Here is a 27,836-nt window from a genome sequence, read left to right as displayed (position 1 = left end):
AACGCCATGGTGTGCATGTGGAGGTCAGAGGACAACATTGTGAAATCAGTTTTCTCCCTAAAACATTTCCCTGCATCCCAGGGATCAACTTCAGCTCATCGGGATTACTGGGCAAGTGTCTTTATCCACTGATTCATCTCTCTGGTCCCTAGAAACAACTATTTAATGCCACCAAGTTATTACCACTCTTTCGGTAGATTCTCAAGAATTTTCCAGAGACTATAGAACTATAAGCTCTAACTTAAAATCTAAAACTACCCATCATGTCTAAATCTAAAGTTAATCCAAAGCTATTTACATTTGAAACTTTAAACTTATTCATTTTGTTATATTTATACAATTTTACTTTTATGTGGTTGTATGTGTGTGTGCATATGTGTGTATATGAATATGTATATGTGTGTATGTATATGCATGTTTATGTGTATATATGTATGTGTGTATATGTATGTGTATATGTGTATTGTGTGTATGTGTATGTATGTGTGTATATATATGTGTATATGTATGTGTATATGTGTATGTGTGTATACATGTATGTGTATGTGTATATGTGTGTATGTGTGTGCATGTGTATGTGTTTATGTGTGTGTGTATATGTATATGTAGTATATGTGTATATGTGTATGTGTGTGTGTATGTGTGTGTATATGTATGTGTATATGTGTGTGTATGTGTGTATGTAGATGTATGTGTATATGTGTATGTATGTGTGTATATATGTTGTGTATGTGTATATGTGTGTATGTGTATATGTGTGTGTATGTGTGTATATATATATGTGTATATGTGTGTGTATGTGAATGTGTGTATATGTGAATGTGTGTGTATGTGAATGTGTGTGTATGTGTGTATATGTGTATATGTGTATATGTATGTGTATATGTGTGTGTGTGTGTGTGTGTGTGTATACAAATATGTGTGAGTATGCATGCACTGACCTCAGTTCTTCTTCAGGACTCATCCACTTTGTTTTGTTTCATTCATTTTTGTTAGTTATGAAATCATCTCACAGTCAATAAATAGCAATACATTTTCTTAGCTTCTTATGTGTGTGCATTTTCTTTAAATACAGTAGCTTCTCTTTGGGCCTTCCACTCATTTTACTAATACGCTGTGCATACTATAGTCATTTTAGTCTTTGTATCAGTAGCTGTGCCATATGTGGATGATGAATGACAATATGGTTAAATGGGCAACGTAAGGGATTCTTTGTGCTTTTCTCTTCAGGCGTTTAGCATGATTCAGGAGATATCTACGTTGGTCTAAATTTCATGCCTCTTTATTGTTTCCTATTTGCCCATTTTCATACTTGATTACTTTTTATAGATAACCATTTATCTCTTGATACACACCTTTATTAGCTTCTTCTGTAACATGGAATTCATCACCAACAATGAAATTAGGTTACAATATTGAATTCACCTGTTCCTTTTAGTATTAGCAGCCCTGAGATGCAGTCATGTGCAACATAAAGACAGTGTTTCCATTGAGGACACACATATTATACACACATATTATAGTGGTTTGGCAAGATTGTAAGGGAGCTGAGATTTTCTATTACCCTATTTCCATTGTCTGGTCACATTATCGCCATTGTGATGTTGTAGCACAATGCAGTGCTCCTGTGTGCGGTGGTGCTGCTGTGAATGGAATTGCTCTATTGTCGCTCATGTAAAATTATGATACCTACAATTATGCCTCTATGTAATACTTAAGGATGATAAGCGACTGGTTTATGCATCCAATCCACCATAATTTAGTGATATTTTTGTGCACATGCCTTCTACTGATGAAACCAAACTCACTGTAAAGAGAATGTCATGGTACCCTGGAAGCACCCTCATCTATCTAAGGCTTCACAGGCTTTTGACTGAACCAGAGCTGCCTCCCATGATTGACACCCACAAGTACAAGTGTTTAAGCACTGTCAAATGTTTGGACATAGACAAAATTGCCCAATGGCCCATTCCAGATCATGTCCCACCGTTAAGTGGCATTTGGCTGTGTTTCATAATTCAGCTAACTTTAATTCGGGGGCTCGTGTCCGTTTTTTGTCTTTACCGATTTCCCTTGTCTTTGAATTGTATTGAAGTCACCAGCATCTTGTCCCTCTGTCTTTTAATCTAGTCAGGCTTTCTAATGACACTTTGAGGTGCGTACTCTGTTTCAAGTGAGAGAATCTTGATTCAGTGTGCTGAACCAGCGTGAAACTGACTAATTGTCAGTGTGAGAAGCTAGCTTTTCATTGCAGCCTCAGGAAGCTGTGGATCTGGGAAATAGGGCATCACCATTTTTTCAACCTCGTCTCTTGAGTCAGCCAAGATCTGCTCAGACTGGGCCTGGCTCTGCCGTCTTTCTCACAGGGTGCTCTTTAAAACCAATCACCACCATGGAGTTGGGCACTGCTCTCCACCTTGCCTGCTACAGAACATTAAGCACAGCTGGGCTCTGGAAATACTCTGCCCACTACTTGGAACTTTGAGCTCTTTTGTAACCCAGGGAAATGGTTGTCTAGCACCTGGCGCCCACCTGCAAGTTGCCTGTGTAGTTGTTTCCATGCCATTACTGTATATCTAGAGCACTGGGATGATAATCAACACAGAGTTATTAAATTCCCTTGACCAAAAAATCTATACTTGGCAGGTCACAGAGATTGAGAAGTGAAACTTCACTGAGACCCAGATATCAGGCAATCTGAGAACACTACAGAATCTCAGGGCTTAGTGTTAAGTTTTATGTGTGTGTGTGTGTGTGTGTGTGTGTGTGTGTGTATGTGTGTGCACATGCACAAGCAAGCATGAGTGCATATTCATGCTTGTGGGTGCATGTGTATATGTTTATCTGCATTTACATATGTGCAGAGGCCAGAGGTCAGTCTCTTACACCACTACTCACGTGCCAATCATCTTCCCTTCCCTTCCCTTCCCTTCCCTTCCCTTCCCTTCCCTTCCCTTCCCTTCCCTTCCCTTCCCTTCCCTCCCCTCCCCTTCCTCTCTCTCTCTCTCTCTCTCTCTCTCTCTCTCTCTTTTGAGAAAGGTCTTCATTAGCTTGGACTCACCAGTTAAGCTAATGTCTGCCCATCTATACCTCCTCAGTGGTGGGACTACAAGCACTTGCCACCATACTCAGGTTGAAACGCAGGTCCTCAAGTTTACAGGGCAAGCACTTATTAAGTGTGTAACACCACCCAGCCTTTATGCAACATCTTGAGTCTGAAGAGATAGCTCAGTTGGTAAAATGTTTGCTTAGCATGCATAAGGCCAGAGATTTGATCCCCAACATCTCATAAAGCAGGAGGACATGGTGCTGAAGGCCTTTAATCCTGATACTCAGGATTAAAGAAGAATTTTGAGTTCAAAGCCAGCTTCAGCTACAGAGTCTGATGCCACCCTGCACTATATAAGAAACTATCTTTTTTTTTTTTTAAAGTAGAAAATAGGAGGAATCATAGTTTTGAAGACGAGGCCTGGAAGAGAGGGATGGGGATAGGAGAGGGCAAACATAATCAAAACACATTATGTACACATATGAAACTGTCAAAGAATTACAAAACTAAGAGTTTTGTAAAAAAAAAAAGATGTTTTGAGGACTGGAAGACATATGAGATGCCATTGATAAAAGAAGAGAAATGAATGTTAGCAATAGATTCAGGAATCCCCAAACATACCCTTCAACTGCAGGAAAATCTCCAAAGGAGACTACTCAAAATAAGACAAAACACAGGCATCCCACATCTGCGCTGTCTAATCTCCAGACAAATACCTCTTGCTTAAGCTCAGACTCTCCTGGAAATATTGTGACAAGACTCTTGTGTGTATTTTTAAAGGGATTTGTTTGTCGGTTAATAGGTTAGGGATTTGGGTTAGGCCTTACGAGAGTTATAAACTCAAGGACTTGGCTTATCAAAATTATGTCTTATAGCTGTTTTGGTAAAGTCAGTGGCCAAGATGCCTTCAAAACAGACTCTCAGCAAAATCCGTTTCCAAAGGAGCTGGGAGTGATCGTTCTCCTGGGAAGTTGATATTCCAGCACATTTAAAAAATGTATATCTTAGGAAAAATCAGAATGTGAAAAGGTCAAGTAGCAGGATAAGCTGAGCTGATGCCCAGGAGCTGTGGGGACAGGAGCTGCTGGAGAAGCGGGGCAAGCAACAGAACGACTTGAACAATTTATCTTCTTAATTTCTCCATGGTAAGAAAGAGTCTGGCTTCGTATCCACTGAGAACCAAAGCATAGTATTTTTAAGCTGAGTTCCTAGAACTGCCCTGTCTCTTGGATATATGACTTTGGCTTTGGCTGTCCACAGATTCCATTTGAACTGCCCCTAATCCCACTAGAACTCCAAAATTTAGAGCATTATTGTCCCCAGTTTCTCCCTTTAGTTCCCTCAAGCAGGGGAAACATCTATTAGGAAACTTAAGAAATGATGCCAAGGGCTGATGTACAGTTTAATTTGCCATGTATGGGAGAGACCCATGTTCAAGCCCAGAATCGCAAGATTAATTGTGATTAGTGAAACCTGCAGAACTTTAAAGGAAGCCAAGACAAGTCTGTGTATACACATGGAGCCTAAAAGAGAGGCTTGGGCACCCTTCTCTATCACATTCCATCTATTCCTTTGAGGCAGGCTCTCTCCCTGACTCTGAGCCTCAAGTTTCCTCAGCTTGGCTAGAAAGCAGCAAGCCCCAGCAATAGCAATTGCCATGCCTCTCGGTTGAGCTGGGGTTATAGGAGGGGTTTGGGATCCAAACTCTAGTTCTCCATTGTCTAAGCTTCAGTTCTTGCCCTCAGGTTCCTGTCTTGGGTTTTTGCCTTGGCTTCCCTTGACCATGGAATGACACTAGGAAGTGGAAGGAGTTAACTCTTTCTTTTCCATGATGGTTACAGTCAGTGTTTGATTACAGTAATAGAAATCAAACTACGATTCATGGTTATGGTATACTATTGGATTAACTCAGTAAATTCTGTAATGATCAATCAGAGTAATTAGCATGCCTGTCACCTCAGAAAATTGTTATTGGGGGTGGTGGGTGAGGACGTTCCAAATTCTCTTCTTCTAGCGATCTATGTAGTACACTATGGAAACCATATCACCTTCTTTGTACTGGCGCATTGGGGCTTATCCATGTATTAGCCAGCCTTGTCTCTTCACCCTTTTCCCCTCTACATGGTATGCGCTAATCACTGTGTAGTTGTCTTTATCTGTGGTTCCATAAGCAAATGAGACCATTCAACGTTTGTCTTTTGTTCCTGGATTATTCACTTAACAGCTTCTGGATATGTCCGTTGTGTCATGAATGACATATTCCACATTTTATTTTTAATGGACAGCTAATAGCTAGAAATATATTTACTGCCTCTCACTGATGCTCCCGCAGGCTGATTTTTACATCTGAGATACTTACAAATATGCTTACTGCAGTAAACACAGACTTGCAGATGTCTCCTCACTATATTGATTTCATTGTCTTTATCTACACAGACAGTAGTATGGTTGTTGGACTGTGTGGCAGTTCTATTTTTAGTTTTTTTTTCTTTTAAACCTCTACATTGTTTTCCATAGCTGTAGTAATTTACATTGCCATCAAAAGTGTGTAAGAGGCCCAGCTTTTCCCTTTATTCTCTTGCCCACATTTGTCCTTTTGGTCACAGGGACGATAACAAAAGCAAGGTGATGTCTTGTGGTTTGATGTGGATTTTTCCGAAGGTTGGCACTGTTGATTGTTTTGCTCACAGATGCGTTGGCCATTTCTATGTCTGGCTTTACAAACGTCTGTCTATTCGTGTATTTTGTCTCACTTTATAATCAGGTTCTTGGTGGTGGTGGGGGGGATATTTTGCTCCTCAGCTTCTTGGGTTCCATGTGTATTTTAGATGTTAGCCCCTTGTCAGTTGTATATTTCCTCCCTTTCTGTATGTTGTCAAAGATCCTATAAACAACCAACTCCAAACAATCTTTATAAAAGAGAAGAAAACCAGGTGGTGGGGGCTGTAACCCTCTTTCTGAATCAGGTGGGATATCATGGAGGGTTCTGTGGGTTCAGGTGTTCCAGATTACCTCCGGCTTCAACAAGCCGTTCTAAACAAACCGGAAACTGTTCGTATGGGAGGGTTTTCATGAAGGCGAGGACTAAGCTTCTAGTTAGAAACACAGTAGAGAATATTTAGTCAGATCAGTGCAGTTTCTTGCCACACAGCATCTCTAGGACAGCTCCCAGAGAGTGTTTTATGCCCCCACATTTCCCAGCTGAAGCACAGTAGATGCATTTCTGAATTAAATCAGTGGAAGAAGGAATTCTCCCTGTGGACTGGAGACAGTGGACCACGGATTGTACCTCTTTCTTGTTACATGGTCTTTTGGTGCTGGGCAAAGGGAGAGGAAATGCCACTGTGGAAATTGTGGACGGTTCAGGGAGATGAGATCTTGGGTTGTACACGCAGCTTATATACAGAGCCTGGTTCATAATAGACACTAATAGTTCTGTTATTTCTAGAAGTTTCCCTGCACTGCTCATCTTGCATCATCTGGAATGGCGTTGGAGATTAGCCGGAAGGAGCGCAGGAGAGAGTGTATATATATATTTATACATATATAAAATTGAAGGGATCTTGCAGCTAAACAACTTAAAGGGATGATTTTACAACTCATTTTTTTTTAAATTTAGTGTTCTTAAATCAATCAGTAAATATTAATGTATATAGATTTATGAAGCATGGTGTAATGTTGTGGCTTATCTTCATGATATCATATGCCTAAATCAAGCCAATCAACCTGTCTGTTCCTACTATAAGAAAATTATCACCTAATATATATATATATATATATATATATATATATATATATATATTTGCTTCAAAAATGTCCCAGAGCGTCAAAGTCCTCCCCCCACCTAAAACCTTGGGTATGAACTGAATTCAGATTTTTATTTCCAATTTAGAAAGGCAATGCAAAAGCACATACTGTTCAAACATGGATATCTTCAGAATAGTCTGAGTGCATTCATACAGACAATAGCATTACAATTGCTGTAGAAAAAACCATGCTTGCTCACTGTGAATGAAAGGAATATTTTAAATAGTATTCAAATTGGGTTGGAGCACCTAATGCACTTTAGCTTAACTTAAACAGAAACAAGATTTTCCACATTTTAAAATGGCACACAAGGGCTTGTTGGTCTTAGATAAATCACACCAAGGAGTATTTACTGGATTGTCCAAGGATCCTGATCTGCATTTTAAAGTATGTTTCAAATAACCAACAAGACAAGCATTCCATACACAACCCATTTGTCAATGAGAGGTGAGATGCAGCAAGAAAAGTAGCTGAGACTTTAGTTTTTGAACCATCAACAAAGACCAAGTAATGCTACCTGTGTTGGGCCATAAGGACTTTTCCAAGGTGATGCTTCCAGCTGCATCATGCCAAGACCTCAGGCTTAAAAGGATGTGCCTTCTCTTTTTCTTACTTCTCTGTTAATTCCCGTTTCCTTTTCCTCAGAAATAGTTAATTTGCCCTAGATTTTGTGCTGATGACACTCAGTCTTGGTGGCTGTCACGTCTTAATCAGGGCAAGTTGATGAAGTGTGGAGGCCACAGTGATTTGGGTTTTTATGGGAGCCACACTTTTTAAATATATGTATTGTATATTAATATAAATATATATAATGTTATATATTATATATTAATTTTAATTCATGGAGTGCTATGTCTTTGAGATCATGTAACAGAATTTAAAATATTAGGGATAAAAGATCCCTGGTGGATCAGTGGCTGCTCCAAGGAAGTGAGAGTCTAGATTCTGAGTACAGTTTGTAAGTACTGCCTGGCTTATTAGAGCCCCCCATGGCAGTTTTGTCATTTCCATAAGTCTCCCTATGCTGCCTCTGCTTTTACTTGCATCCTCTGGAATGGTTTGGGAGACTGACGTGCCAGAGCAGTGGCAAGTGAATGGAGAGTTGCTGAGAAACGTAGCTCTTCCTTGAACGAACTGTTCCAGAGTTAATGGTGATACACACCAGTGCAATATTTGGCTTACCCCACGAAAGAAACTGAGATCTATAGAGATGTCTGAACTCACAGTAGAAACACGGGTAATTTAACCCACCTGCCACAGAGGACTAAAGAATTTGTAAGTAGTTTGTCATTAGGAGTTCCAGTGAAATAAATGCTTAATAAATAACCCCCTTTTATTATTTAACAGCCATAGGAGACCAAAAAAAAAAAAAAAAAAAAAAAACAACAACAACAACAACATAGATTTTTGCTGTTGTTTTTTTGCTGTCTACCTGATGGTGACATTGAACTTTGACATACCTCTGCTTCCCAAGGACTGGGGTTTCAGGGGTAGGGGTACATCATAGTGCTTGGTTTTATGGTGACCTGGGTGTGAACCCAGGGCTCCATACATTCTAAACAAGGACTCTTAATACCTGAGCTGCATCACCAGCTCCTGGATGTTTTGTTTGTTCGTTTGGTTGGTTGGTTTTTTGTTGTTTTATTTTATTTTTCCTTTTAACCTTTCAAAACAAAACTCCCACAGAGCCTCGTTATAGTGTGTATTTACTACACTGTAGGTCAGGGGAGGTCTTTGTAAACCTTTTTCCCTACACCTGACAAAATGCAGAAAGCAGAGTTGATTAGGCTCCAGGATCTTAGAGGATCTTAACCACATGGTGATTTCTCCTGCACTCTGCAGGTCCCTATAGTCTCCTATTGTCAGCAGTTTTGAGTGTCTTTGGGGTCCTGTTTACACAGCCAGATTACGGGAAATCAGTGCAATGGTGCCTTAGGTTTCCATCCCTCTTTGACCCTAAGGTGTCCACAGCTCAGATGATTGCAGAGAATTTGACCCAGCAGAATCTTACCCCTGATCTCTTTTGGCAACTGTTTCCTATCATTAGTGACATTAATGAAATTTCTTTATGTTTTTCTGTGAGGCCAGGTGGATAAAAATTCTGAGCAGGAATAGGGAAATTAAGGATAATAAAACCGCCATCAAAGTCAAACAGTGATGCATTTCAATACTCTCCCTGCCCCCCAATAAACATAAAAACACTTTACGCTTAAGTGGAAATGTCACCAGTCTTTCTGTGATGTTAGAGATAGGACTTGGAGCTCATTTATACTAACCCCCACGGAAGGATCCTTTATTGTAGTATTTATGGAGATTCCTTGTTACCTTCCAAATATCCTTGTCTCTTCCTGTTCCTGTTGGCTCTGGCATCTTTTGAAGAGCGGTGTGTTTTTGCATAACATGTGCACTTTTTCCTCCCCCTCCCCCCAAACGTGCAGCACATTCAACATTGCAAGCATTTTCTTTCTCTCTCTCTCTCTTTCTCTCTCTCTCTCTCTCTCTCTCTCTCTCTCTCTCTCTCTCTCTCTCTCTCTCTTTCTTCCCCTCTTTTGCTTAGAACAGAGGTGGAAACCCCAGGGGACTCCAGTACCCACTTGATAGGCGCACTCTCTTAATCAGCCTGTAATGGAGCTAATGGCTGTTTGTCATCCTTGGAGATATAAATTTCCTGGCGGTGGCTCCTGCAGACAGGGCGTGAAGTGTGCTCTGTGTGCCAGCAAGGGCTGATAATCAGCAGAGGGGCAGGGTGCTCCGTTAGCCAGAAGAGTCTAGGCTTCCGGGCTGCCAGCTGCCGGACTCGCCTCTCCACTTCTGAGACATGGACAAAGCCGGTAGGTCAAAATAGCCTGGATTGTCCCTGGCTGCTGGCTTCCTCTGCAGTCCACTTCCTCTGCAGCATGCAGTCCTCCCTATTTGTTGCTCGCGTTCTGGACTTCAGTGTTCCAGACTGGGAAGCATGCAGTATATTAACCCTGATGATGCATTGACTCCAAGGAAATCAGTGTTTTCTTTGAAGTTTAGGAATGGGCTGGGGTGGGGTGGAGGGGCAGATTAACACGCCATGGTCACCGTTTTGAAGACTGCACTGCTATTTTATTAGGCTTCAGGAAATGTGGTGTTTGATTTTTGTGCTCAGCACAGTGGTTGCAAAAAAAAAAAATGCATATAGTTAATGACAACTATTCCTAGGGCATGGCAGAAGGTAAATGGAGCTAAGGATATTAAGAGCTGGATGGATTTTTGAAACTATTATAATACACACTGTGTAGTCACATAAGAATTATTTGGTCTGATGCTTTTATCCTCCTATTAGAATGCAAGCTCAAAAAAATGTTACTGTATGCTCTATTATCTTAATATGAGATTACAGACATTAGTGATCAGTCTGTCTTACATCTTTCAAAACAATATCTGTTTATACTGTCTTTACATGACAGCTATACAAACTTTATAAATGAAGTATTTTAGTTAATTGATTTTAATTAATTAATTAATTAGTTAATTAATTAAGATCTGCTTCTCAGGGAGAAGTTTTTGTTCTTTCTTAGCTGTAGTGAACTTTTAGAAGCTACAGACTGTGCTACTGCTCCCATTTTTTGAGCCCCCCCCCCCCCGCCCCTTGCACTCTGGATTAGTTTCGGCCTGACACTCAGTAGGTCAGTCACTAGGCTGTTCTGCACTGGAGAGTGGTGTCAGTGGGACGTGGGACCCTGGTAGCTCTCCTGAGAGGATTTGATGTTTCTGATACATCCTACATGCCAAGACCACCCCACAAGCAAGTTTGTCAGGAAACTGATCAATTTCCGTCAGCTGTGTAGGTGAAGATTTTGAAGCCAGCATATTCTGTGTTGATTGATACAGGAGTTTGCCAGGCACAAAGCACTCATTTCAATCATACTGACTTGGGCATTGAGCAAGCTTAAATAAATCAGAACAGTATGATATTAGGAGTGAAAACCCTAGGGAAGTGGAAGGAATAAAAGAACTGTAAGAGGAAGTGTGCATGCGTGCATGCATGAGTATGCACATGCGTGTGTGTGTGTGTGTGTGTGTGTGTGTGTGTGTGTGTGTGTGTGCATGTGTTAACAGTAGGGGGAGGCAGTCTGGATTCAAACATATACCTACATCCCCACTTTGGTTATGACACTGTGTTGTGGAGCGTGGCATGAAGTCTCCTAGCTATGCTATTCTATGACCAGAAACCATGTAAAGATCAATCAGAAGCTTCTCTGACTGCAGTCGAAAAGTGAGCAATGAATTAAATAAATAAACAAACAAACTAGCATCCTCAATTTAGCCTCTTTTAAAACTCCAACCACCCACAATCAATTATACTGACGTCCTGGCAGAATGATCACTTTAATTCAGCAAATGCCTTTCCTTACTGACTCATATATTTATTTAAAGGCCATTTAAGAAAAGACAAGAAACAGCATGCTGGAGCAGCCTTCTTGGAGGCTTCACGGTGGTGAAGGGTGATTAATTCTTTATTTTTTTTCTAACTATAGCTTTGGAAGAATAAGCAAATACAATGTAGCTGTATTTGCTTGTGTAACTAAATGTCACCAACAAAACACCTATGCTCCTGACAAGTTTGAAACATCCTAATGTGTTCTGGAAAATGGCTCTTAAAGTAGATATTTCTATATTATTTTCGGTTTTAGATGCAATCCTTAATACAGGCTTGCATGCCTTTCAACAGAATGACAGACTTTCAGCGATATTATTTGAAAAGTTCATAAATACTATTTTCTTATAGTGCTGTATAATTGGCCGTCAGTGATCATGATGTACAGTCATTTCTTGGATGATATAAAAGCCAGTCATGCAGAGGGAAAATGTAAGCACCAGTTATCCACATACACTCTCATAAACTGTAGTCACTGTAAGAAATGCATTTGAAATGTATTGGTAAGTGGCCAAAACGAACCCAAAAAACTTCAAGACTGAGTTATCTTTAACATAATGCCAAGCGGTCCAGTTCACTTTGGAACATTGCAGCTTCTCCACTTTCATTTAAATAAAGCAATATTGTTGAATATTTGCGTCAACCTGTAGTCAGGAGTGGTCTTTGGTGGTGGTGATTTGAGCCCAGCAGTTTGAAGCTGAACTCCATCATGACGGTTGGACCATCACTTTCTTCCTGAAGGAGCCACGCCCCCTTCCAGCAAGTCCCTTTTCCCCAGTGGGACTTGCATAAATAATCCTTAGTCAGAAACACAGCAGCCTTTGGGGCCTGCATAAGCTAAATGTCTTCGATTTGCTCAGATCAATCAGAGCGCCACATCAGAGATATTTTCATGTGGTTTCTGTTGTTAAACAAGGAGAAGAGATGCTACTGAGGGTTCCGGCTCTCTGGGTGAGACAAGATCTTCTCAGAGACTTTGGCTGTGAGATCCAGTCTCCTCTTCAGGGCAGAGCTGACATCCCCACCATCTCAGGGAAGGAGACACCCCTTCCCCATTATTGCTGGCTTAGGTCTTCCTTTAAAAGCTTTTCCTGGAATAACAATAAAATATTTATCAAACTATGTATATGGACTATGTCAGAACAATCTCAGTAACCCACGACCTGCTTTTTAAATTTCAGCTGCTATTTTTTCTTAGAAGTCACAACTCCTCAGAGAGGTGGCCCTTTATACTCACTCACCTATGGCCACATCTGTAGTCCAAGTCATGCTGCAGTTTCTCACCTCATCTTCCTCAAGAGGTTCTCATGGATGAGACTTGGGGGGAGGCTGCAGCATTGGCAATGAGTGGTGCATGGTGATTAGCCAAAACAATACTTGGGCGTGTCACTGTGTAATCTACAGGACAGAGTACTGCAAACCATTCTTTCCCATGTATTGAATACATTCTTCTTACTTGAAATCAATAGATTTCATTCACATTGTATGGGTCTTAAAAGGTGCTATGATTTCTAGATGAAGCAACAGCTGCCGAGAGCCCTTGGGTTTTTATCCCAGTGGCCAACAAGCTTTTGACCCTTGATGTACAAATCCCAGAATCACATTTACTGGTTCCGATTTCCCTGCTAGAGGGTGAGGATGGCTTGTGTGAGGTAGACTGAGGAAGGTTTACAAGGGAGCCATCAAGAGTGCCTCGTCATCATGCATGCATGATAAATGATTCTGTCACCTTGGTGACAATAAACACATGACAGAAACTTCCTATGCTTCTATTTCCCATCTCTACGTGATTACCATCACTCTATCCATCTCTTCAGATTGGAGTGAAGAGAAAGGAAGAAAATTCATGAAAACCTTTTGCTACAATGGCTGGCATATACTATTTAGAGAGTCATTGGAAAACTGAAGCAGGTTGCCTTGTGAACAAATATATGTTCTAGCAGGGTGGCTTTAGGAATGCAAACGACTGTGGAAAAGTAAGCAATGAGAGCAGTCAGGTGGCTGGCCCAAGAGTATAATTGGAAACTGATGTGGGCGGCTCAGTGGGGATGGGGTGGAGGGGTGCATTGGATGTGCATCACAGAACATGCTGAGTGTGGACGTAGGCAGAGCTTGCCTAGTCAAAGGAGACCTTTGGGGTTTCTAGTTTGAGAATCTAATAGTCTGACACCATGAAACAGAAAATGAATTGTAAGGGAAAGGTGGCAAGTCCCATTTTGAATCTGTTGAATTAAAAATACCTTCTGTGTTAGCTATAGGAGTTCAAAGTAGATGGAAGGTGTATACACACACACACACACACACACACACACACACACACACGAGTACACATGACGAGGTGGGGAGAGGGATTTGAGATAAAGCAGGGTAGTTGGTTTCTTTGGATTTCCACCCTATTTAAATATATATTTAAATTTATATGTACATAAAATTTATATATAATAAAGAATTATATATTAAAATTATGCATAAACATATAAATTTAAATATGTAACATATTTAAATAAAATATATTTATATTTTAAACAAGTATATAATTACATTTGTAAGTATTCAGCCCAGTAGACCCGAGAATAGCTAATGTTCCCTCAGCCTGTGGCAGATCCCACAGGAGGCTAGAGTAAAGGAACCTTCAAATGCTTCATCTTTTCAACACAGATGGAGGGAAAAATGCCCCAAAATACTAAAATAATTTGGATAAAGTCCAGACCATCCATAAGATGAGGTAAACACAGACATTTTATTTTAAGCAGGTTTAAAACTTAAAATTGTGAACAGGAGCATTTCCTTCGGAAAGCCCTCATACCAAAATGTCTGACAATGAAAGATGCTGTCTCGGGAGAAGGGTGAGAAGCAGGCCAGACTCCCTTTGGGAGTTTGTGTATTTTGGAAGGGAATGCTTCCTAGCACAGACAACTTGTTTTGTTTATCTTCTCCCTCTAATCTAGTGTGGTAGCATCATCCTATTGTTTCCTATAATTATGCTAGCCATGATACGTTGTAGGATACAAAGTATGTAGACTAGATACATACATGTATGTAGCATACATACATATATGACATATATGTATATGTAACATATATGTATATAGCACACACATATATGGACATACTTTCCATATGTACCTAAGTGGCACTCTTAGTTGGGAAGGTTAACAGTCTTGGTATAAAGGACTGTAATACTTACAGTTATCCTACTACACAAAAGCAATTTAAGACAAATTTTCTTTGTAATTAAAGAAAGAAATGTATTTTTATTCTCTGAAATACTCTTTATCTTATTACTGAGTACTTTTCTCTCTGTGTTGTTTTGTGTCTCAGTGGTGAGGACCACACACAGGTACCAGTGCTTACTGGTCAAGCATTCTCCCACTGAGCTACAGCCTTGGCACTCCACTGTACATTTCGCTTACTGTGAAACAGATGGTTACCAGTGTATCTCATCATATAGACCACTGAGCTCCCTCACTTTAGACTTTTCTAAAGTGAATGAGTAGTTGGTAACTCTCCTTTTGGGGATATTTGTTTGCAAGTTGGTTCTATACTATTTAGAAATGCAGCTAGAGAACAAAACACCCATGGAAGGAGTTACAGAGACAAAGTTTGGAGTGAGAAGAAAGGATGGACCATCTTATCATCTTTAAAAGAGACCTTCAAAAAGTGAAAAGGAGCTTATGTCAGAATGCCAACTGCTCTGAGGTGGACGCTGAGTGTTCTTCCTGGTTTTCGTTTTAGCTGTAGAGTGACGTGGATTTCCGGAGACCAGAGGAGCTCCGCTTAGCGTGTGCTGCCGCAAAGAGCTTCTTGCTTTTGTTTTCCGACCATTGGAATTTGTGCTCAGTGGGTTTTGTTTTGTTTTTCCCTTTTGCAAACTCTCATCTTTACAACAGCAAACAAACTCTGAATTTTCTGTATCCACAAGACAAAACAGGAAGGCTTCTCAAATGGCTTCAGTCAAAAGGAACAACTGGAGGGAAAAGTTATGGAAGGAAAACCAACAAGAATGTAATTGGGCAGCAAAGATGAGAAGCAAGCATGAATGATACAGCATCTTATACTAATTCCTGCTTATCACTTCTCCCAGATACACACACTGAGACGTTGACCTTCAGACAAATTGGGAAACTGGCAATTAAGAGCATTAAACAGGGCTGATAGCATGCTCCTAGGGTTAGCATAGAATTCCTTCCTGCACTCACTGACCGTTTCTCGAAATCCCTAAGCTGGACTACATAGTGTAGCATTTCCCAATCAACGTCAGAGTCTTTCCACAGAATATATTGTTCTCTGAGGTGGGTGTGGAGATTTGGAAATCACTGTTCAAGTCCCTCTGTTCTTGTCATGTTTGCTTTCCATGTTCCCTCCATGCTCCATCTCCAGAATTCATTTTGACTCTCACAATTCAAAAATTGGAAGTCATCTTTGGTATCTAGCAAACCATTCATGTTCATAAGTACCAATGCCTGATTGGTCAGAAATTGAACGACCATGTTGTCTACATTCAGGGTTTGCTTCTTCCTCGCTGTTGCCCTTTTGGGGCACACAGTTGGTGCTTAGATTCACTTTATGATGACGTAAGGTGGGAGAGGCAGCCAGGACTCCAACCGGCTTTGGACTGGAGTGGGATTTAATTGCAATCATAAAGTTGGGAGTGAAGCACATCTTTTATTTATCCAAACTTAACATTTAAAATGAAGCATTAAAAATTGATGATAGGAGATTTTGTATGTCAAAAGCAATTTCAGAGTTCTATTTTTATACTTCAGGTACCAAGCGCGCAGCAAAAATACAAAGGGCAAACATATTAAACGAAATGTTACTAAATGTCTGGAGAGGAAGAAAACATAATTTTTGTGAATGCCTCTTCTGCTCTACACGCCAAGTTAAATATTTTATGCATTACGTTGTTAATGCTTACAGTGTTGACTGTATTAGTAAGCACTATTGCCTCTGAGTTACATCTGATTAAGCTGGGGTAAAAGTTCACCCATGAAGTCAATGGTTTCTAACAAAATACTCTTTTTAGCAACAGCCAAGTCCAGCCCTGCATTTTCTTGTTGTCAAGCAGCTTTAAGAATGATGAGTTGGGGGCTGGAGAGATGGCTCAGGGTCTAGGAGCACTGGCTGCTCTTCCATAGGGCCCAGTACCCATGTGGCAGCTCACAACTGGCTGTAACTCCATTTCCAGAGGATCCAACAGACACACATAGAGGCAAAACCCCCAATGCATATGAAATGATGAAAGAAGATGGTCCTGGGCCTTTGTATCGTCCTTAACACCAAGTGCAGGGCCTAGATGTAATGTAAGTGTATAATAAATGGTGTTTTTAAAATTTAAGTCAAATATGCCATTTGTAGCAATTTTTCCAAAAGGGAATTAATCTTGAAAGGATATGATGCAGGCACCAGTTCATGGATAAGTATACAACATAAGCTGAGACAAAAAAAGTTTATGAGTTTGAAGATAGAGCAGTCTACGTGACTAGGTGTTGTCTCCACAAAGCAATGTATGTAAAGGTCTTATTTCCTAAGCTTTCAAAAGTCATGGCAATCTATGAGATAGAATGCATGGAGCACACTTCACTGATGAGATTTTACACCATGGCACAAAATTATTCACCATTTTCACTGAAAGGTATTAGGGTCATTAACAGAAATTATTTTTATAAACCTACATGAAACAGTTTCAATGGTATTTAAATAAAATGTTGACACACCCTTTTGTAAAATGATGCTTTTGTCTTCCAGAGACATTGAGACCACATGAGGTGACAGGGTCTCAATGCTCCTTTCAGATTGGACAAGATCAGGCAGGCTTTCCTACTACCTCCCATAAGTTTCTGCAATACTGTTTACAAGTAGCTCTCTTATCATCTTCTTATCTTCTTTCTTTCTTTCTTTCTTTCTTTCTTTCTTTCTTTCTTTCTTTCTTTCTTTCTTTCTTCCTTCCTTCCTTCCTTCCTTCCTTTCTCTCTCTCTCTCTCTCTCTCTCTCTCTCTCTCTCTCTCTCTTTCTTAGGTATTCTCTTCATTTAAATTTCAAATGCTATCCCAAAAGTCCCCCAGACCCTCCCCGCCTCAATCCCCCACCCACCCACTCCCACTTCTTGGCCCTGGCGTTCCCCGTACTGAGGCATATAAAGTTTGCAAGACCAAGGGGCCTCTCTTCCCAATGATGGCCGACTAGGCCATCTTCTGAGACATATGCAGCTAGAGAACAAAACACCCATGGAAGGAGTTACAGAGACAAAGTCTGGAGCTGAGACGAAAGGATGGACCTCTTATCATCTTTAAAACAGTCAGTTTCACTGGATCAAGCCATCTAACAGCCCCAAATTACATGTTTAAGTTTTCTCATATAAACTGCTTTTGTTCAAAATATTTAACTTTCTAATTATGTCTGGTGACTAAAATGATGTCTTATGACTGGACTCATGGAGTCATGATTTCCATTCTTAGACCTGAATCATTCAGTCCCAGCAGTTTTTACACCTTGATAGGTGTGAAGTTCAAATCCTGCCATTCGTTGCTATTAGTAACTGACTGCACCAGGATTTCTTGCTGCTCTTGTGTCTCCCACTTCACAGTATGTGCATGTTAACAACAAAACAAAACATGTGTATGCCACTCCTTTTGGTTCTCATGTTCTTTCCATGCTGTGCGTCATTCCTGCATCTGTACATCCATGAAGTATCTCCTGTGTGCACATATAATAAATGTGTGCATAGGAAATGACACAGAACTCCGTTCTTCCTGAACTTTCTTTCTGGCAAAGAAAATAAGGGACGATTACAGACAAAATTCCCGGAGAGTTCCATGTCATGAGGTTGACACAGATGCGGCTGATACAGATTGGGGCACCCTTACTTTGAGATGCTCAACGTCAGGAGTATTTACAATTTTGGATTCTTTTCCTGATTCTGAAATGTTTGCATGTATATAATGTGTGATCTAAGGAAAGAGTCCAAATCTCAACATTGCATTTACTTATGTCCTTTGTATCTCATGTGTTGTCAGGAAGTAGTGAAAGGCTTGCAAAGGTGGAGCCCAGTAGGAGATCTTTATGTGATTAGGGCCATGACTTTGAAGGGAAAATATGGGGCTCTTGTCTCTTCCTTTTTCTCCTGTGCCCTTAGCCATAGGTGGATATTTTAACTATTCCATTTTAACTATCACGATACAGTTTGCTAACACAGGTCCAAAGTCACGGAGCCTACTGATCCCGGGCTGAAACCTCACAAACTTTTCTCTTTCTAAGTTGAGTTACCTAGAGTGTTTATTACAGAGACTAGAAGTCAGTGAACACACAAAGTTTGAAGACAACTTTATATGATATTTTAGCGAACTTGTATTTTGACTGCGGCTCATCACTTGATGTGAGGTCAAGCATAGCATTACCATTTGTAACATTGTATTGGTGCTCAAAAAAGTTTTGGATTTTGACTCACTTTGATTGCAGGTTTTCTAGTTAGGGTGCTCAATATATATTTAGATAGAGAATGGCTTCACTTGAGTATTGCTCTACACAGGACCATCAGGGAAAGCTCCAGATAGGGTCAGGATTGCAAAAGTACAAGTTGCCCAGAAGCAAACTGGCCATGGTGTTTGTACAACAAAAGTCTAGGCCAGTGTCGTTGGGAACAGATGAGAGCCATGAGGAAGGGGCCCAGATGAAGCTGAGCCACTTGAGGATGCTTACAAAGAGTCCGGAAGTGAGGCATCTGTTCCATCAGTTCTCAGGAGCCTTTGAAAGGTTTTAGGTAAAGAGGTGATGTGATTGTACCTGATGAACTCAAGACATGTCAATATTTGGAAGGGCAGGAAGGGAAGCTCCTGAGATGAAATCCACACAACCAGTTCTTAAAAGCAGGCATTACAGAAGGAGCAGGAGGGAGAAGGGGAGGGGAAAAGAGGAGGGGGAGGGAGAGGGAGAGGTAGAGAGAGAGGAAGAGGAGAAGGGAGAGGGAGAGGAAATTTACTATCAGTTCAACCCCACAGTCCTGCTTTTAACATCTTTCCTCCCAACCCCAGCCTCCCCTGGGTGTTTCTTAAAGTGTGTGGAGTTTGACAGTGCAGACTATTCAGAACCTTCTTCCAAATGGACAGCAAAGTCTTAAGGGTAGATGTCATCCCTTAGACATCTTTTGTGTCTTTCAGAGTTGAGGGGTTTGTTCTAAACTCTGGACATCTGTGAGAAACACTTGGTACGTGCTGTCAGAAGTGCCAGCCCCTGTGTTCCACAATGGACAAATGCTGGAAGATTCTGGGGGGACAGGGTGTAAAATGTTGGGTTTTGTAGATAGTCTACCCATACTAATCTGATAGAGTGACCCATGTGAGAACCATCATGGGAGTATCTCCTCCCTCCCTCCCTCCCTCCTCCTCCCCCCTCCGCCATCCTCCTCCTTCCTCCCTCCTCCTCTCTCCCCGCCATACTCCCTACTCCAAGCCTCCCTTCCCTCTCTCTCCATTTCTTCCTCCTTCCCTCTCTCTCTGTCTCCCTCCCTCCCCCCACCTCCCTTTCTCCCTCCCTTTCTCCCTCCCTTTCTTCCTCCCTCCCTCCCCCACTCCCTCCCTCCCTCTCTCCCTTTCTCCTCCTCCCTCTCTCCATCTTCCTCCTGGCTTCCCTCTCTCCCAGCTTGTTTTCTGTGTTTCTCTCCTCACCAATAAAAGACAGTCTACCTGAGAATTTGTGCTTAGGACTTAACCCACTTCCATGAAAAGTGGGTTCAAGGAAATGGCTAAGGTAGAATAATTGTTTCTTGGTGACATAACAGACCTGAGGAAAGAGGGGTGATATAAAAAGCCTATGTCACCAGCTTCCTATATGTCTCCCCTTGTGTGTCTCTCAGGAAGTCTTAAATGTTAAAAGTAAAGACCACAGTAGAAACTCTATCAGACCTCCCCCGAGATGTGCTTCTATGATTGACTGTTGTTAACTGAGTGAGCTGTTGGCTGTTGGGTAGGTATGGGTTGATTGGCACCAATTAGATACTGATGCTGTACTTCCTCTTTCCTGTATCTATAACCACAGATGTTCTGCTTCTAATTAACAAAGACATAGGATCTGTCCTGCCTTACATGTCTGCTTCTGACACACCCAACACACACCATACAATGCACACATATCCCAGAATAAATTTCAGATCATTTTACCCAATATTATAGTATAGATTCATTTGAAAGCTTACCTTTCTGGTGTGTTGATTAATAAATGATGCTTTTACAACAAACTTAATACATATCTTCCAATGAGAACAATGCAACCAACTAAAATCATCTTTTAGAATTTGACTTAATAATGCCAGACAGTTAAGAACGTGCAGATGGAGAGGGTTTTTGACTCTAAGTGTTTGGAGGGATGAAGCATTCAGCCTGGAGAAGAGTCCTAGGGTTGGGCAGTCAAGGCTGCAATCCAGATCTTGCTTTCATCTTCAAAGTTACACGGGCACAGATGTACCTTATACCCCAACTCTGGATACTACAGTCTTAGCTCTTATTCATTCTGCTGCTGCTTTCTGGAAAAGCATCCTGTGTCACACCCAGATCTGGTATGTCTTCTTCCTATAAACAGTGTGGTTCGCCTGGTGGCCCACACCAGGAACCCCAGAAACCCCAGCAACTTGGGAGGTTAAGGTAGGACAAGGCTAAGTTTGACGCCTGCCTGAACTGCATAGTGGGACCCTGTTTCAAAGTAAGCAAATGATTCACGCTGTGAATGAGTTGATATGTGTCCTTAGCAGGACACATAAAATAACCCGCCTCCAACAATATAGGTATCTCCTGCTTTATGTGTTAAGACACTTGATCATTGCTGATGTGAAAGCACACTGCTACCCCAGAATCATAAAGTTCTTCTGCTGTGTGCAAAAATGTTCTGCCAGGTCCCGCTAGAGGTTTGCATGAAACTGTAAACATGGAGCAACTCCCACAAAACTGTTGCAGTCGAGCGGAACAAGAATTCACCACAAGAACCCTCATTCACTTGATCCACTTCCTATGGAAAAACACTCACTGGCTCTCTTTCCCTTACCGAGGCTTGTGTGAAACTCTATCCACACCGCTTGCTTTTAATTTATCACCTGCTACGTACTGATCTGCATTTCATAGACTTGGGTGTTATTTTCTTAGTAATGGAAATTTGGCAGACATCCATGTCTAAAAGCAGCTTAACATGGGAGCATTTTTAATAAAAGGATAAAGCGGAACGTTACTAACTTTGACCTTTGAGAATGGTCAGCGTGGTATACAGAATGAGAAATCTTGGGTTTCCTGTGTGGCGCTTCAGCCTTCCAACCATCCATCTTGTTTACTTCATGGTCCTCAGAACAGACATGGAGAGTTGGGTGAGCCAACTGAATGGCTTAAACAATAAGCATCTTACAGTGCTCATTAACCTGTGGGTCACTTTTTTGAAATTAAGGAAGTTCAAAGGCATGTGTTTAAATAGCCTGACTGTCACAGCGCTTGAAAGAAGCCAGATAGTTGAAAATTAGAGCCAACTTTGTCTTTAAAATGCAGACTCTGTAGAAAACCAGGATTCCTGGAGTGTACATTTAGCACGAGGCATCACCTCCAGCCTCTAAATTTCCTGGCTTATGTCAGTTTTTGTCATTAGCCGTAACACTCTGTAAACAAAAGTGTCCCTTACACTAACAGATGTGGGTTTTCTTTCTCCCAGTCTCAGGAAAGGTTCCCAGGGAACATCAAAACTATAAAATCTCCTAATGTACTTTTGTGTGCCTGGGTTATTTTAAAACAAACTTGAGACCCCAACTCCACGTTTTAACGGGGAGCTGGAAATAAATGAAGATTTTTTTTTCTTAAATGTTTTACATGTTTCAGCAAATGTCCCTTTCATCTTTGAAAGTGATTACAAATATAGCTTCCTTCTCACAGCTCCACAGAAATTTATGTAAACACCTCAAAGCTTTGGTTCTGCTCAAACAGATATGAGATTAAGGCAGAGAACTCCCTCCCCTGCCTCCAGAGAGCAGCCTCACGCTCAGCTTAACTCCACATGGAAAATGTTGCCATGACATGTAAAATCCGTGTTCAGTCCAGCACATGCTTGGCTGTCTGCCAACCCACAAGGCCTAACCACGCCAAACCAGATTCCCACCACCTTTCATAAAAGGGAGAACCAACTGCACTTTGCCCTTTGGGCTGCAGGCAATGTGTTTTTCTTTTAGGGAGATGAGTTTACATTTGTGCTAGCCACAAAGGCTGTCTCTGAAGTGGACAGACAAATGGCTTTGGTCATAGTGTCTATGAAATATAACCATTCCAGTCTATGATCTTGAAGTGGAAAAAAGGATATGCAATCAGATAACCAGGGACTGGAGATTCTGTCTGTGGTTTATTAATTAGGGGACCACACATGATGGGCAAGTATTTATATTGCAGGTAGGTGGCTGATAAGGAAATAGTATTTACATAGGGAAAGATCAGGAGTTGAAAGAGCAGAGAAAGCCTTGTCATTTCATGTGGGGATCGAGCATAGAGATCCAGTTACAGAGTAGCAATGGAGAGGTGGACAGAGAATGGGCAGACTATGGGGGAAGGTCAAGTTCAATGTCACGTTCATGAGGAGGTTAGCAGAAAAGCACGGGGAAACAGATGCCATTTGGTGTACACTAGCAACAAAGAACACTGAGGAAGAGAGGTTTCACAATGCCTCAGTGGGTCAAGGTGATTGATGAATAAATATGGTGGCCGAGTTTGATTCCAGAAACCACACAGAGGTAGGGAGAAGTGATATCACATGCACGTCACTCATGCCACATATGCCCTCCATGTTGTGTCTGTACATACATGTGCCTGTACAACACACACAGAGACACAGACATACACACACACACAGACACACAGAAACACAGACAAACCCACACAAAACACATATATAGACAAACAGACACACAGACACACCCACACAAAACACATAAATAGAAATACACACACACAGACACACAGACATACACACAGGCATACACATAGACATATCCATACAGAACACACATATAGACACACACACACACAGAGACACACAGGCATATACACAGACACACCTACACAAAACACATATATAGACACACACATACACACATACATACACACAGGTAGACACATAGACACATCCACACAGAACACATATATAGATACACAGACACACATATAGACACACAGACAGAACACACAGACACACAGGCACACAGGCACACAGGCATCCACACAGACACATCCACACAGAACACATATATAGATACACAAACACACAGACATACAGACACACAGACACATACACACACACACACACACACACACACACACACACACACACACACACGTCAAGCCAAGTTCCTAACACCCCTGGTTCCTTCTCAGCATCCTTGGGAAAGGACAGTCCCTCTGCTCCCTTATTCTACCTCATCAGCGAGCACTTGGATTTCTATTTGAATTAAAATTATTCTTAAAATGCAACTCTCACATTTAGTCACATCACTCATATTTTCTGCTTAAACATAATCCCAACATTTGAAATAGTATGAAATAACCCAAAACACCAGATGTAGAATTCAAAAACCATGCAGTTCCTGACGGTGTTCTGAGAGCTGGCCTAGAGCTTCTCCCTGGGTCTCCCTTTCCTCATCCTTAGTATGTTGTTTGTTGTAGCGGCTCTCATACTGAAGATAACATGACTCAATGACTCACTGAGCTCCTGCCGGAATTCTAAGTCTTTAGTAGCATCAACTCACAGATACACCTGCCTGCTCTGGCCCCTGTGTACTTCACCTTGCCCTGTTCTTCCTTCTACAGCTCCAAGGCACAGACCCTCCTTTTCATCTTCTGTTTTCTCCTCTTTTGTGGTTTGAGAAAACAGACAGTTAAAGCCCAAGGAGTTCTGTCCAAGTTAAGAAGAGCAAACAGACTCCACTGAGGGTCAAAATAGTTTCCCTTGAGTTAGTGACACAGCTTGGTTTACTCCCTAGTTCTTAACATGCCATGCTGAGGCTCGAACCAAAGGGCAATCTTTTAATATTAGCTCCCCCTCCTGTTTAGAGATCTGCAAGGATCCTGTCTACACCTTTGTCTTGAACCAACACTCAAAGGCTTTGCACAAAGTATCCTGTCTTCCACGTCTTTCTGTGTCCCCAACAGCCTTACCACCTCTAGTTGTACAGACCTGGGACTCCAACATCTGAGTCGCTGCACCTTATCCTCTGCACTCTGTGTTCTCAGTGCCCTGGGCTGCTCCACAGCCGCCTCATTCTCCTCCCATACATCTGGTCTCCTTGCTTTGCAGGCAGCAGCTCAGGGACTAAGTGGTCTCCCCTTGTTCTTCTGAAGGCTCACAGTAGGTGACACGTTGTAAGGACATAACATATGCTGGCAGATGCTCTGCTTGCTGCCATTGTTACCAGGCTGCAGGATGTTCTGCAGAGCACAATAGTATATTTATACCCTCTCATTACACAGCCTTAGAACATCTAAGGAGGAAAGGAGAGCTGGGAGAAATACAGGGGAAAGCAGAGAGGCCCAAAGCCGTGGGAATCATGTTGATAAGAGATTTGCTTTTCCAGAAACAGCTCTATTGAATCTTGATCTTGTTTTTTCCTCTTTGACTGGCATTAAGACAAATGTATAAGTTTAAAAGAATATATTTTTGTAGAGGTTCCTTGTGAGAGAAGATAAGATATATAATAATTACAGTAGTGAGGGCATTGGATTTGAAAGCTCAAGAAGAACTGGGCATGCATCTTCAAAGTGGTCTAAAGGCAGATTTGCTCTATCAGTGGAATGAGACTTTTTGAAACTCCACAAAAAAAAAGAGAATTGAGTGGAAAGAGTGCAGTCTTCAATCTGAAGGAGTCACCAGTTAGTGACACTGTTTATCTGTTGTCTATGAACATTTCAAATACCTTTCCTAAGAAGAGAGGCTAGCTGTGACTAACATGCATCAACGTGCTGAAATTGTCTCTTACTCCTGATATGGGGGATGGAAAAAAAATTCTTTAACCACAATACACAAATGAGGGGAAAATAATTCTGAACTCTTGAACAAAAATCAGCTAATGTGAATATGCTATAAAAACTGATTTTGTAGAAGCAGTTACTGTTTGCATATTGTAATGTCTGGAGAGATTGTATGCCAGGTTTTAGCAGTTCTCAATTCTCAGAGAATGTTAGAGGAACTTTGTTTTGTTGTTGTTGTTGTTTTATATTATTGCTATGTGTGTTTTGTCTCTCTTTGTGAGACAATGTCTCACTATGTAGCCCAAGCTAGCTTAGAACTCATAGCCTTCCTGTTTCAGCTTTCCAAGTGCTGGGATTATAACTGTGTGATGATATCTATGAGAAACTTTTATAGTTTACTTCCTTTTGTTTTACACTCAGTCTGTACTGTTTTAGAGATGTTTAAAGAGGCAAAAGTGTAATTTTTACTCTGTTATCTGAGAAACAGTACACATTATGTTGACTTACCATATCTGACACAGAGTATCTTGCATAGCCGCTAAGTCTCACATGTATGGTATATAGTATTCACAGGCAAGCACACATCCCTGCAGCCCTCCCATAGCAAGATGCTAATGACATGGGTGCTGTCCTGACAATGGGATCGAAGTCTGGAGATCTGGCCTTCCTTCACTCTCAACCCTTGAGCTGCCACCGAGCTTACGCCTTTATCTTCAGAGGTAGATGTGAAAACATATTCATTTGCATAAGCAAGACCCTGCCATAATGGTGACGTGGTATTCACACACTGGATCACTACAGCATGAACTACATTTCCTTCTGATGTCCCAAAGCCAGATATTCTTGACAGCAAAGGCGTCATAATAAGCAACACTGTTGATCATAACGTTTGGGGGGAAGCAGTTGATTTTTATATAAAACGAATGAGACTTGGTTCACATGGGTAAATGCCATCCTATGTTTCTCTGTGTGGAATGAAATGGTCAGGATATCTGTAAGGACCTCTGGGCCCCAGGGGAGGACCCTGGTGTACTGTGGATCAGGGTAGATAGTTACAGGAATAGCTATGCTGGGACACATGACCAAGGAGGTCAATCTGAGTTTGTTATTTGTGCCCATGAGCTGAAACAAGAGATGGGAAGCACAGCCAGAACCTGAAATACACATGGCGAGAAAACAGGAGTCAAGGGACAAATCTGGGACCGAACGTATCATAACACCATGTGTCTCATATTGAAGGTATGGTCACATGGTGCTGAAGATATAGCTCAATGGTAAAGCACTTGTCTAGCGATTACAAAGCACCACATCGCATACCTTCCCTCTGTTGCTGTCTGTGTATCTGTGTCTGTGTGTCTATCTGTGTCTCTTGTCTCTGTCTGTCTCTCTCTCTGTCTCTCTCTCTCTGTCTCTCTCTGTCTCTCTGTCTCTCTGTCTCTCTCTGTCTCTCTCTCTCTCTCTCTGTCTCTCTCTCTCTCTGTCTCTCTCTCTCTCTCTCTCTCTCTCTCTCTCTCACACACACACACACACACACACACACACACACACCCTGATCTCATTCAATAAACTTGGAAGGTTTCTCGATGAGCAGTTTGTTTATTGCATGATGCCCAAAAGCTTCATGTGCTTACACAGAAACTAACCTATGCCCATGTATAAATCTCATTCAGAGTCACACTTTAGAACATCAACGAGGTCTGCCTGCTGCTTAGTTTTTGTCAACCTGACACAAACTAAGGTCATCTCCAAAGAGGGAAGCTCAGTTGAGAAAATGTTTCCATCAGAATGCTCTGTGGGCAGGGCTGTGGGCATTTTCTTGATTAATGATTGGCATCGAAGGGCCCAGTTTGGGTGGTGCCATGTCTGTGTAGTTGGCTCTGGACTGCATAGCATATGCCAGCTACTAAGCAGGTTTCCTCTTTGGCCTCAGCTTCAGTTCCTACCTTGAGTTTCTGTCCTGGCTTCCCTTAGTAATGGACTGCAATCAGGACGTGTAAGCCAGATAAACTCCTTCCTCCCAAAATGCTTTTTGGTCACCATCTTTATCACAGCAAGAGAAACTGAACTAGGATGCCTGTGCTCTGATGACTTCAATTACATCTCGTGTAGAGGGCTGCTGATGGATGTCATTCTGCAGTGGCAATTCATGTTTGTAACATCACATTTTGTCCTGAGTATTGGGATGGGACCTCAAATTCCTCTATATTACCCATCCCAGGAAACAAGTCACTCCTTTGCCCAGCAGGTTCACATTGTATATGCTACTGTCTCATTATCCACTTAGCTGGGTGAGTTATAGCCAATGTGTCATGCCAGCTGTGGTGATGTCATGCCAGCTGTGGTGATGCACTAGCAAGTTCCGGGACATCCAGATCTACACAGTAAGACAAGTCTCAAAAACAAAAACAAACAAACAAGGGCTGGAGCAATGGCTCACCGTTGAGAGCACTCACTGCTCTTCCAGAGGTCCTAAGTTCAATTCCCAGCAGCCACATGGTGGCTCACAACCATCTGTAATGGGATTGGATGCTCTTTTCTGGTGTGCAGGCATATATGTAGGAAGAACACTGTATACATAATGAATAAATTTTTTTAAAGA

The 27,836-nt window shown here is 41.5% G+C and overlaps 1 protein-coding gene across 14 annotated transcripts in view; it reads left to right on the top strand.

Moving 5' to 3' along the window:
* Phactr2 (phosphatase and actin regulator 2) overlaps window positions 1–27,836 on the top strand; it is a 266,809-nt gene that overhangs the window by 76,144 nt on the left and 162,829 nt on the right. For 2 of the 14 annotated variants that reach the window (XM_006512677.4, XM_006512670.4), the window contains exon 1: window positions 8,298–9,687. The exons of 11 other annotated variants lie outside the window; for them this stretch is intronic. In XM_006512677.4, the coding sequence (XP_006512740.1) occupies window positions 9,675–9,687 (13 nt within the window). In that variant the 5' untranslated portion in view covers window positions 8,298–9,674. Of the gene's footprint in view, window positions 1–8,297; window positions 9,688–27,836 lie in introns of those variants that run through there. One more of the 14 variants, NM_001195066.1, reaches the window with a different exon arrangement.

The sequence above is a fragment of the Mus musculus genome, chromosome 10, assembly GCF_000001635.26.
Source record: "Mus musculus strain C57BL/6J chromosome 10, GRCm38.p6 C57BL/6J".
Taxonomy (NCBI): domain Eukaryota; kingdom Metazoa; phylum Chordata; class Mammalia; order Rodentia; family Muridae; genus Mus; species Mus musculus.
This window is presented reverse-complemented; position numbering and strand designations above follow the sequence as displayed.